Below are 11,516 nucleotides of genomic sequence, written 5' to 3' on the forward strand. Positions count from 1 at the left end.
AGTTTCTTCTCCCTCAGAAACAGGAGGAATGCCAAAATGACTTTCTTCAAAAGATGACATATCTAAATTGATGAATGCAAAAAATAAAAACTAACCACAAGGAGGAATTGAGTAGAAGGTCAGAGGGCAGAGGTAGAGCCGAGATTCTGAGCTTCCTCTTGTGCTCTCAACAGGAGTGACATTCTCTTCTCAACAGGAACCTCCTCTTGTGTAACACTTGAACACTTGCTAAATGCAAACTAAAAATTAAATTGCTAGAAGAGCACTTTAGAAGAGAGAAATAGTAGTAGTAGAGAAGGAGAGAATAGTTAGTTTGGTGTGGTGAGAATGAGGAAGGAAAGGGGTATTTATAGGACTCCAAAATTTTTTTCCCCAAAATACCCCTCAAATTAGCCGTTTTTGGACTGTTGGGAGGGGTATTTTGGAAAAAAACCAAAAAATAGCCGTTGGAAATGGCTATTTTCTTCCCCCCTGCAAGACGGGCCGTGCCTGCACGGCCCGTAGCGGGTCCAAACGGGCCGTGCCAGGCACGGCCCGTAACGGGCAGAATTTTTCTGCCAGACGGGCCGTGCCAGGCATGGGGCCCGTAACGGGTCCAAACAGGCCGTGCCCGGCACGGCCCGTAACGGGCAGAATTTTTCTGCCAGACGGGCCGTGCCAGGCATGGCCCGTTTGGACCCGTTACAAGTCGTGCCTGGCACGGCCCGTCTCGTGCCGTGCCAGGCCCGGCCCGCCAATCCACGGGCCTAGGGCCGGGTCGGGCTTGGGTTTTTGGCTGAGCGGGCCGTGCCGGGCACGGCCCGTTTAGTCCGTGGCCCGGTGGGCCCGGGCCGGCACGGCCCGTTTAGTCCGTGGCCCGGTGGGCCCGGGCCGGGCCGGCCCGGGCCGATGCCCCTGACTACTTGCACTCAAGGAAAATAGCAAGTAAGAAAACAAGAAAAATTAAAAGATTGTACCAATTTCAACACATGAGATGTTAGAATCCGTGCCAAAACAAAATCAGGGCACAGGTCCATAAATGAGATGGCACAGATTGTAGAGCAACATAATATCTCACAAAGTAGAAACATAAAGTTAGCAATGATAAGGTGTAATGCTCGTACAAACTCCAGGCCCAGAAATCACAAGCAACACATTCGCAGAGTCACAAAATGAATACAGACAGAAAAGTGGTTCTCATATCACACCATACCAAACCCTCTCAAAGCAACCTGAAGTGAAAATTGTCAGAAGCATATGATATAAAACTCAGGCCATCTCTTCCTCTTCCTCTTCCTCCTCATACTCTTCTTCGTCAGCTGTTGCATCCTGGTATTGCTGGTACTCGGCCACCAAATCATTCATATTGCTCTCAGCCTCGGTGAACTCCATCTCATCCATTCCCTCACCAGTGTACCAGTGCAAGAAAGCTTTCCTCCTGAACATCGCTGTGAACTGCTCACTTACCCTGCGGAACATCTCCTGGATGGAAGTTGAGTTCCCAATGAATGTAGATGCCATCTTCAACCCCTTTGGTGGGATGTCACACACACTGGATTTGACATTGTTAGGAATCCACTCAACAAAGTAGGATGAGTTCTTGTTCTGCACATTGATCATTTGTTCATCCACTTCTTTTGTGCTCATCTTCCCACGGAACATGGCTGAAGCTGTGAGGTAGCGGCCATGTCGAGGGTCAGCAGCACACATCATATTCTTAGCATCCCACATTTGCTGAGTCAGCTCAGGAACGGTGAGGGCCCGGTACTGCTGGGAGCCTCTAGAGGTTAAGGGCGCAAACCCCACCATGAAGAAGTGAAGGCGGGGGAAAGGGATCAAGTTGACCGCAAGCTTTCTAAGGTCAGAGTTGAGCTGACCTGGGAACCTTAGGCAACAGGTTACACCACTCATGGTAGCGGAGATGAGATGATTAAGATCACCAACTGGACCAAAGAGAAAGAAAAAATGAGGCTTTAAGGCCATCAAAGAACAAGAAATAACTATGAAAGATTTTATATTGCAAGCAGTATGGTCCATTAACCAACCCAAGACAGCAATTCACATTGGAGTTGGAAGTCTAAAGCAATCCAATACAGGGCAGAATAAAGAAATTATAATTCTAATTCAGCATATTTTACCAGTTCTAATTAACAATCAAAATTCGCAAAAAATGACAATGAAGTTTAACCAGTGCACTCATTGAAAGGAAAAAGGAGGAGAAATAAAAGAACTTACAGGTAGGAGTGGCAAGCTTGAGAGTGCGGAAGCAGATATCATAGAGAGCTTCATTATCAAGGACCATACATTCATCAGCATTCTCGACAAGCTGATGGACAGAAAGTGTAGCATTGTATGGCTCCACAACTGTGTCAGAGACCTTGGGTGATGGAAAAACTGAGAACGTCAACATCATACGGTCTGGGTACTCCTCTCTGATCTTAGAAATAAGAAGTGTTCCCATGCCAGATCCAGTGCCTCCTCCCAACGAATGGCATACTTGGAATCCTGCAAAGGCAATCAAACAGATAAACAACAACATTCTTTAAAATGATAACTGCTTATTTTTTGGGATAAAAAAACAATCAGACCACAATTGCACCACGTGGTACTATAACAATTTGAGGAGATAACAAAAAGCACCACATTGGCTCAAAACATGCCTTATCTATAAGAGTCAGAAGCCACATTTGCTTTTCCATACCAAAAAAGGAATGATAAGTATATCTTGAGATGCATGCAACCCTTCCATAATAATGACCTAATCAACATAAAGTCCAACTTAATTATCTAAAAGCAGGAATAGCTGAAAGAAGGATAAAGAGAAACATGTCATGAGTTCATAAGGCTGTATACATCTATGGTCAGATATAATCTGATCATGGTTTACCAGGCCTTCTCCGATTATGCCTTACTATGCTAAACTAAACTAAAATTCCTTGAAGATAGTTTAGAGCATAATTTGTGTCCAAAACCCTCTTAAATTTGCAATACTTATTGCTTACTATCAAATCCTTATTTCTGACAAAATTAACTTAAAAATTCCCAACAACTACGAAGACCAGAATATAAAAATATGTTAAAATATATGATCACAACCTTTCACCAAGCCAATACATTAGTAGTCATTGCACTTTCAAATTATAGTCGTTACACTCTTTTCAAGGATCTGAAACAAAAGTTGAAGAGGAACAACAAAGAAGTACCATATGAGCTGTGGTAGGGGATTCCCCTTGAATCTTAGATGTTTTGGTTACTCTTAGGACTTTCTGACAACAGAACATGTAAAGCAACTGTAGAAAGGCCATATCAAACCAGTAAACACAGATGTGCCCATAAGACGTTGTAGTACATGTCACCTTGTATAGAAATACGCACTAAAGCAAGGTTTAAATACTTGATCATAAATACAAAGTATTACTATTATTATTTTGTCGTGCTCATTTTTTAATAAACTAAAGATACTTATATATAATCCAGGTATCGCAAATCACTGGTCCAAGAGCAAGAAATAGACACTACAAGGTCACATGTACTGGGTACTTGGAAATGTATCCACCCACGGTGATCAACGCTACTTTGTGAGCATCCAATAATACATGCATTTAATCAAGTACCAATAGCTACCCAAATACTTGCAGCTATAAGATATCAGCAGTGAATCATAAAGGACACCATCAGTCCAAGATTGCTAACATATTTTACCCCTTAAGTGATAACAGAGCAGAGTTCAGACAAAGATCTGGACATTAAAGTTACATAAAATTTTGTCCTTATAAGATTGCCTACACACTCATCAATTAAACTTGCCAATCCAGATACAAAACATTGAAAAACATATGCCGGGTAAGGATCTGGATCATAACAATCTCCACCAAGAATTCATTTTCATCTAACCAATGAATAGAAAGACCTGTACATTTTATTTGTAGTTCTCGTCTCCTTCATACCCACTTGGCGACTTTCAATCTCCACGAAGGATGCAGAAACTATAAATTTCACTCAGATGTATATGACAGATCTGTGGTGACAGAACAGAGCTACAATATCTTTCCAGCTGCCAACTAAAAAATAATATTGTATGGGTTCGAAATGGATTAAATAGAACTACATGAACACACAAATCATTTACCTCATAGAACATACAAACTAAGCATTGGGTTGGTATAAAGGGGGAAAAGTAAAACATTGGATCCCCATAGAGATGAATTCATGCTGGCACTTAAACATTAAAAATAAAATGTTTTTATATACAAGATTCAACAAAGAAGAGAAATAAACATTAAAGAACAAAAGACACCGATCATTTTAATTGGACAAAAATAATAGCTAGCCATCAGAAAACAGGGACGCAAAACTTCTACAATTATATAATAACTAACGATGCAAGTAAATAACAAGATTGATGAGAGGAAAAATCTTAGAAGAAGGAAATTAAAAAAACAATGTGGAGGAAATACGAATGGCAAACTTGCAATTCGTGATTCTTAGAGTATAACCTGAGCTTGCATATAAAAGGAAATCCAGATTTCAAGAACCAGTAGTCTTAACACGATAATATCATTGGGGTCCGATTTTTTTTCTAAGAATAGGATAATTAACATTCGGATATCATATACAACAAAAACTAAAGAAATATATCAAAAACCCTAACTACCTTCAATGAGACAAATTACACAAATACATCTGACCATATGTAAATTACATCGAAAAACCAAATTAACCACATTTCAGAGACAATGCGGAAAAATCAAAGAAAAACACATAAAAGCCTTCAAAAAATGCTACCAAGATGGAATCTTTAACGACATCAACAATAAAATGAACAAAACCCCTAGCATTCTCCATTTCATACCACAAACCTTGCAAGCAGTCGCAGTTCTCGGCCTCCTTGCGGACCACATCAAGAACGGAGTCGATGAGCTCGGCGCCCTCGGTGTAGTGCCCCTTGGCCCAGTTGTTCCCGGCCCCGGACTGGCCGAAGACGAAGTTGTCCGGCCGGAAGACCTGGCCGAAGGGCCCGGATCTCACGGAATCCATGGTCCCGGGCTCCAGATCCATGAGCACCGCCCTGGGGACGTAGCGCCCGCCGCTGGCCTCATTGTAGTAGACGTTGATACGCTCGAGCTGGAGGTCGGAGTCGCCGGAGTATTTGCCGGTGTGGTCGATCCCGTGCTCGTCGCAGATCACCTCCCAGAACTTGGCCCCGATCTGGTTCCCGCATTGCCCGCCCTGTACGTGAAGGATCTCCCTCATCTTCGCCTCCAAGCGCCGCCCTCGTCCTGTGCGTCTCCGGGCGGCCCGGCTAGGGTTCCGACGAAAAGGTGGCGGCGGCGAAGGGAGGAGGGGATGGTTGGAGGGGAGCGGAGGGCGGAGAGGGGTGAGCGATTTGAGAGGGCTTTTGTAGGAGGGTATGGGGTGTGCTCACCGGAGTTTGCTCACCCGTTCATATATCAGCCTATCGACTGGGTATCACGCGCGTGTGATGTTCTGGGAGGGATAGAGGCGAGTCAGGGGCGGTGAGAGGATCAATGCAGTGCTTCGCTGGAGCGGACGGTCGGGAGGAAAACCGTTACGGTGTCGTTTATGGGAAATGGTGTGGGTCGGCTGTACGGGAAAATGGTGTGGTCACTACATAGCTGGACCTCCCCCGAATCTATCTAAACTTTCATTCGAGGATGACAGCATGCACCTGGATTTCCAAAAAGAAAAAGGAGGAGGGGCTGGGTAGGGTTGCTATTTTTATTTTTATTTATTTATTTATTTATTTATTTATTTATTATTATTATTATTATTATTATTATTATTATTATTATTTACACAACGGCGCGTCACACACGATAAATATGGGTGCAACCAACAAAATTAGAAAAAATAAGTGGACAAAAAGGAGGAGTAGATACATAATTCTTTCAGAGAAAATCTTTGGAGTGATGAGTCGCATAGAAGGCAACTCTATCAGCAGCACTGTTTGCTTTCCGGTAGATATGAGTGTTCCAAAAGAGGTCACACTCTCTCAAAAGTCTGCACATGTCGTGGAACAATGTCATTATGCCAGTAGCGCTGCGCCGACCTCAAATCCACTCGATCATTGTAGCCGAGTTCCATTTGAGGAGGATACGGTCCGCATCCAGAACAAACCTCACATAGGTGATGGTCTCTCATGTGGCTCTAAGCTCGACACTAATGACAGAAGTATCGAAGATCCTCTGGCTTTGATTGCCACCAGTCTGGCGTCATGGTCTCTAATGACAAATTTCACACCTCCACTGCCCCCTCCCTCATCGACACTTCCGTCGAAGTTACATTTAATCAGTTAGTTCTTCGTTGGATCGTATCTACTTCTTCTTCTTCTTCTTCTTCTTTTTTTTGTTAAGATGAGCATTTCACACTACTCTAATAAAAATACAACCAAAAAAATAGAAAACAAGATATCTCTAGAAACTCTAGGTACAATGCCTCAGAAGTCTAGAAAAATCTGCTGGAATGGTCAGCCACAAAGGAGGTCATACAGTCTGTAGCTCTATTCACCTTCCGATAAACGTGCCTCGCCCTAAAGAAGATACAACCTCTCGCCAAGCCTCCGATGTTCTGAATCCGGGAATGCGACCCTGCCTCCTAGCTCGACTTTGAATCTTGTCAATCACCATCACTGAGTCACCCTCCAACAAGATGGCGTCGGCCCTCAAAATATAGCTGTGGCTGGCTCAAGCGGCCCACAGTTCTACTTCAGGCACTGAGTTGGTGAAGATCTAGCACCCATCCGCAGCAACCAGTCTGGAATCTGGATCTCTGATAGTAAAGCATGTTCCTTCTTTTCTGCTAATATCCAACACATATCCGTCAAAGTTATCTTGAGAATACTTGAGAGCTCCCTAAATCATACCTTAATTATTAACCCCTCTGGGCCGGTTTTATAATATCTGGTCCATAAGCAAAGAGAAGCTTATATGCTAGAAACAATCTTTTGTGATGTGTTGATATTTATTGGAGCAACTACAAAAGAACTTGTAATACTGTCAAATTTTGGTTCGGATGGTATATATAGCTCTTGCCGCAAGTGGCAAAAGGCGAGGTTCGATTTTGAAGGATGTTGGTCCTTGCTTCTATGTATAAATCTTAGGTTCTGGGAATATTTGGCTTTGTCTGTCCAGGAACTTCTATTCCAGCCTAAGTAGAAAAAAAACACAACTTGCAATGGTATGAACCACATTTTTTTAAGTTGAGCCCTTGATAATGAAAAAAATCTTGGTTGACTCATGAACAATGAATGTGATGGATTCTAATAAAGGATTTAATGGATGATTGTGATATCATCAGTGTATCTTTGGTAGATAAAAGATATTTAAATACATCAATAGATAATCAAAGTAGGGCTCCTTCTTATTCTCCAAAAAAAGAGAGGAAAAAGCAAAGAAAAGAAAAGAAAAGAAAAACCGATAATCACCCTTTCAAATTTTGGATGATGTATTTGTACATTGAGGTAAAAATGCATATAGAGATCAAGCGAACCTTCCAAAGTCAAGTGCAATCTGGAATTTTATTTTTATAAATACAATAGTATTCTTCTAATCCGCTTAATACTACAATTTTTTTTAAAAAAAAGTTCAAATAAGTTCTGTATACTCAAAAAGGTCAAGATCTTTAAATGGTTTACAGCTTAAAAAGAGTTTATATTTTCACTAAAAGGTTATAACAACATGGTAAGATTATTATAGTAAAAGATGACATATTTTTGCTTGAAGTCTGGCATTAGGTGTAGGGTTTTGTGCATCTTGCTATTAGAAATATTGGTTCTATTGCTTTTATGCGGTTGTAGTTGATGGTAACCTCTTTCTCTATAACAACTCAAGACCTTACTCAAATGGTTAGCTGAAAGGTATTATTTGGGTTTTTTGATCCTGTCTAAGTACCCAAGATTTACCCAGCAAATAACCGATGTCGGACTAAACACATGCTTGCATGGATCCTTACATACTCCTCTCGTTCAAGTCCTGATGTCCTTGTCAGACTAAAGGTTCAAATCCATTCAAATTTAATTACAAACACCACGATTGGCCCGTAGTCAGCCCTAATGGATCCGTACTATAGTGTCCCCTAGTCCACATAGGTTATGAGCCAAGTCCGCTCCGATACTATTTATAACAACCCAGGATCTCACTCAAAATGGCTAGCCGGAAGGTATTATTTGGGTTCTTTGATCCTGTATAAGTACCCAAGATCTATCCAGCGAATAATTAATGTGAGACTAAACACATGTCTGCACGGATCCTCACACTCTCCACCGGGAAAATGAAAGACATTTTACTAACAAAAGTCATCTTGCATTTTTCTCTCTCCATCTTATAGTTTTACAAATTCTCAAAAGAAGAATCAATGGATTTGTAGAACGACAAGAAAGTCTTATTGCCATTTACCATGCCCAACTCCCATAAACAACAAATGTTGTAAAGGATTTATAGCAAGAAACTGTGTATTTTATTAGAAATAAAAGAACCCATGCAAGTTGGACCAATAATGATCGATGTTGGATAAGATATCAACATGCATGGGAGCCGTACTGGTAGTTGCTTTCCATGCTTTGGAGGGACATGCCAAGCTGTTCTCATTGAACCCCAGAAAATTAATCAAATAACTTTTGGTTAGCAAGTCATCATACGATTGAATACATTATAGAGATGGAAATAGACTGAACTGTAACTTTGAAGCTAGAAGCCAAGTACCATCATTAGTTTTCATCATTGGGAATCCTGTTTACTTGGTGATGATCCTTAGAATATGATTCCAACTAACACCCATCTTCTCCTCAAAGATACTGTAAGTTAAATGGATTTGTCTAAGGGACAACAACAGATTTTTTTTTTTTTTTTTTGTGTTGGAGAGAGAAGATATTACATGCATTTGATGGGTAGGTGGCGCTTTATCATGCCCTTACCACTTTTTGGGTGGTTTAATGAGGTGGATATTATGCTTTAGTTCTACTCTATATATATATTTTGAAGCATATTGTAAAGATAAACTGACAAGGTAAATGTTATCATATTTGATAATATGAATATTTCGAATGATCTGTTTGATTGTGATACGTGTTATTATATAACTTTTGTTGTTTATATATTTGATAAATATATATAGAGTTTTAAAATTTTTAAATAATTTTTTTTAAAAAAAATTTAACTCTCACAATGCTTTACAGCATTGTTAAAAAAAAGCACTACCGACGCTTTTTAGAAATTTCGGCAAGTTGATTTTCAATGCTTGTATTGCGACGCTTTTGCGACGCTTTAGAAAGCGTCTGAAATAAAACTATCAACATTTATAAGCACCGGTGTAGAATGCCTGAAACTGATGTGGTGACATCAACTAAAATAGGTTGTTTTAGCAGACTATTGGCATGTTTAAAGGGATTAAAAGGGAAGTCTAGAGCTTAGCATTTTCAACCAACAGAAAGAAAATCTCATGGCTCCCCACTGCGTTGGTTATTGGTCCATGGAAGAGATTGCAGACCAAAGACAGAGAAGGGCTGGCATCAGATTAGTTTGGCCAAGGGACTTTAGTTAGAAGGACTACAATCTGATTTGCTTCTGGTCACAGATAAAGTAAAGCTATAAAGGAGCCAACAACTCGATAAGAAGCCCCAAAAAATAAGAAGGCTGATCTCCACCATTTCTCTCTCCCTCGTCTCCTCTCTTCTCACACGTCCTCTCTTCCTCTTCGCCGTGACCCAGCTCTACCCCTCCACCTTCATCTCGCCTCTCTTCTCCTTCTTCGTTTTTTCTCTTCTCCCTTTCTCCCGGTCTCTCCTAAGGTCCGTATGGTGTGCCTTCTATCGCACTGTAAAGTAGTGCAGGATAAAGTTTGTCGAGCGGACGTTAGAATATAGCCATTTCCCTATCATAATGATCATTAGTTTAGAACATAAATTTAAAAATTATTTGAAAATATTAGCCTGCGATTGAATTGATGATACATGTATCTGGTTTTTGAATTATTAGGTTCCGAGAAACTCTAACAATATGATTAGATTACTTGATTGTTGGTGTTTGCAAGATAAGTAATATTTGTTTGTAGTATTTGTTTAAAATTAATTGTGCAAATTATTATCATAATTTTAAAATATATTGCTAATTTTCTCTAATAATATGAGATTCAATTTATCATTACCATTTTACTTATTAACTATATGATTAAATCTTCACTACGAGATCAAACATGTAAAATTAAGTTGGTCGTATGTTCAGCTATAAAATTCAAAGTGACATTGTAAAATAAAAAAGACTTTATACATACATACATACATACATACAACCTATGTATTTGGGTCCTTGGATTGGGTTCCTTTCTTTATTCATATCTAGAACCTATGTCTACCTTATTCCAGTAATGGTTGAGTACAAGTTCCGGTACCTTATTAATATGGTATGGACCAGTACAGCATGATATTTTTATGAACATATGGTGCATCTTTTTTTACTAGCACGACAAAATTAAGAAAAGGTATCAACAAAAAACACAATTTGAGTTAGGGTGGTTTAAGTCAGGTTGATTCAAGACATTCTAATGTCGGTTTGGTTGGTGCTTTAAATTTAGAAATTTGTACTTGATTGGGTTTAGTTAGGTTGAGAGGAATACAAAGAACATGGTTAAGCTTCAGTTAGATCGCCTGTAATAGAAATTGAGTTCGATTTAGATTCGGTTGGGTTTCCCATGCTCTAATCTAAACCCAGTCCAACTTGAAACGAGGTTGACATGTTTCAACCAAAGCCAACCCAAGGTGTATATATATCAGCCCAACCTGAGTCAGATTACAGATTAGATTATTAGATGGTTAAGGTTTGGGTTAACCTAAATCGAGCTGTGTCTCTTTATTTAGGCAATAAATCCTCTACATGCTAGAGATGAAGCTGGTGCAAAGAGGGTCTTAACTTCCAAAAAGAAGATGGTGACATATTTCAGATGAAGAAGATCTAAAGCTAAGTCCAGATTGTCCAACTTGTTTAATGCCAAATTATGAGGCTTGCATGTCAAATCCTTGACTCAAAAAATGTTACTCAAGTTTGATAGTTCTTGTCTAGAAGAATGTGGTATACCATAGTTATCATTTTTAAAACCAACTTCCTATACATTAATCTGATAGATTGCTTTACTGGAGCCATCACTTGAATTGTTCAAGATTAGACTACTTTCATAACTTCCTACATCGTCGTAGCTATCCAATGCATCTATAAGTTGAACAAACTAAAATTTGGATGGGGGATGTGTGGCCAAAATAGTGAAGAGCTTTTTAAAATGAAGAGCTGTTTCATTAATCTGATTTTCTCATTGTAAGGTATTCAAGTCAAACATGAATTTGGGATACTTTTTATTTATTCTTAAATTTCTCCTTTTTAAAATGGTTGTCAAGCAAATTAAATGTTCCATTAGGCTCTGAAAAAATTCTTCTTTTTATTTTAATTTTTCATTGTAATTGAGTTTTATTGCACTAGAGAATGGGTCCTAAGTGTTCAAGGAGCCGACACCTAAATATCCATGTATTTTCA

At 39.7% G+C, this 11,516-nt stretch overlaps 1 protein-coding gene across 1 annotated transcript; it reads right to left on the reverse strand.

The window, feature by feature from the left end:
• Positions 1 to 974: 974 nt before the first annotated feature.
• LOC103709839 (tubulin beta chain) lies at positions 975 to 5,387 on the reverse strand. The gene is made up of 3 exons (XM_008795356.4): positions 4,839 to 5,387; positions 2,215 to 2,484; positions 975 to 1,922 (listed from the first exon to the last, which is right to left on the reverse strand). Exons 1-3 carry the CDS (start codon positions 5,230 to 5,232, stop codon positions 1,249 to 1,251), a joined length of 1,338 nt encoding a protein of 445 aa, XP_008793578.1. The 5' UTR covers positions 5,233 to 5,387; the 3' UTR covers positions 975 to 1,248.
• Positions 5,388 to 11,516: the final 6,129 nt, after the last annotated feature.

This window comes from Phoenix dactylifera, chromosome 16 (assembly GCF_009389715.1).
Source record: "Phoenix dactylifera cultivar Barhee BC4 chromosome 16, palm_55x_up_171113_PBpolish2nd_filt_p, whole genome shotgun sequence".
Lineage (NCBI taxonomy): Eukaryota > Viridiplantae > Streptophyta > Magnoliopsida > Arecales > Arecaceae > Phoenix > Phoenix dactylifera.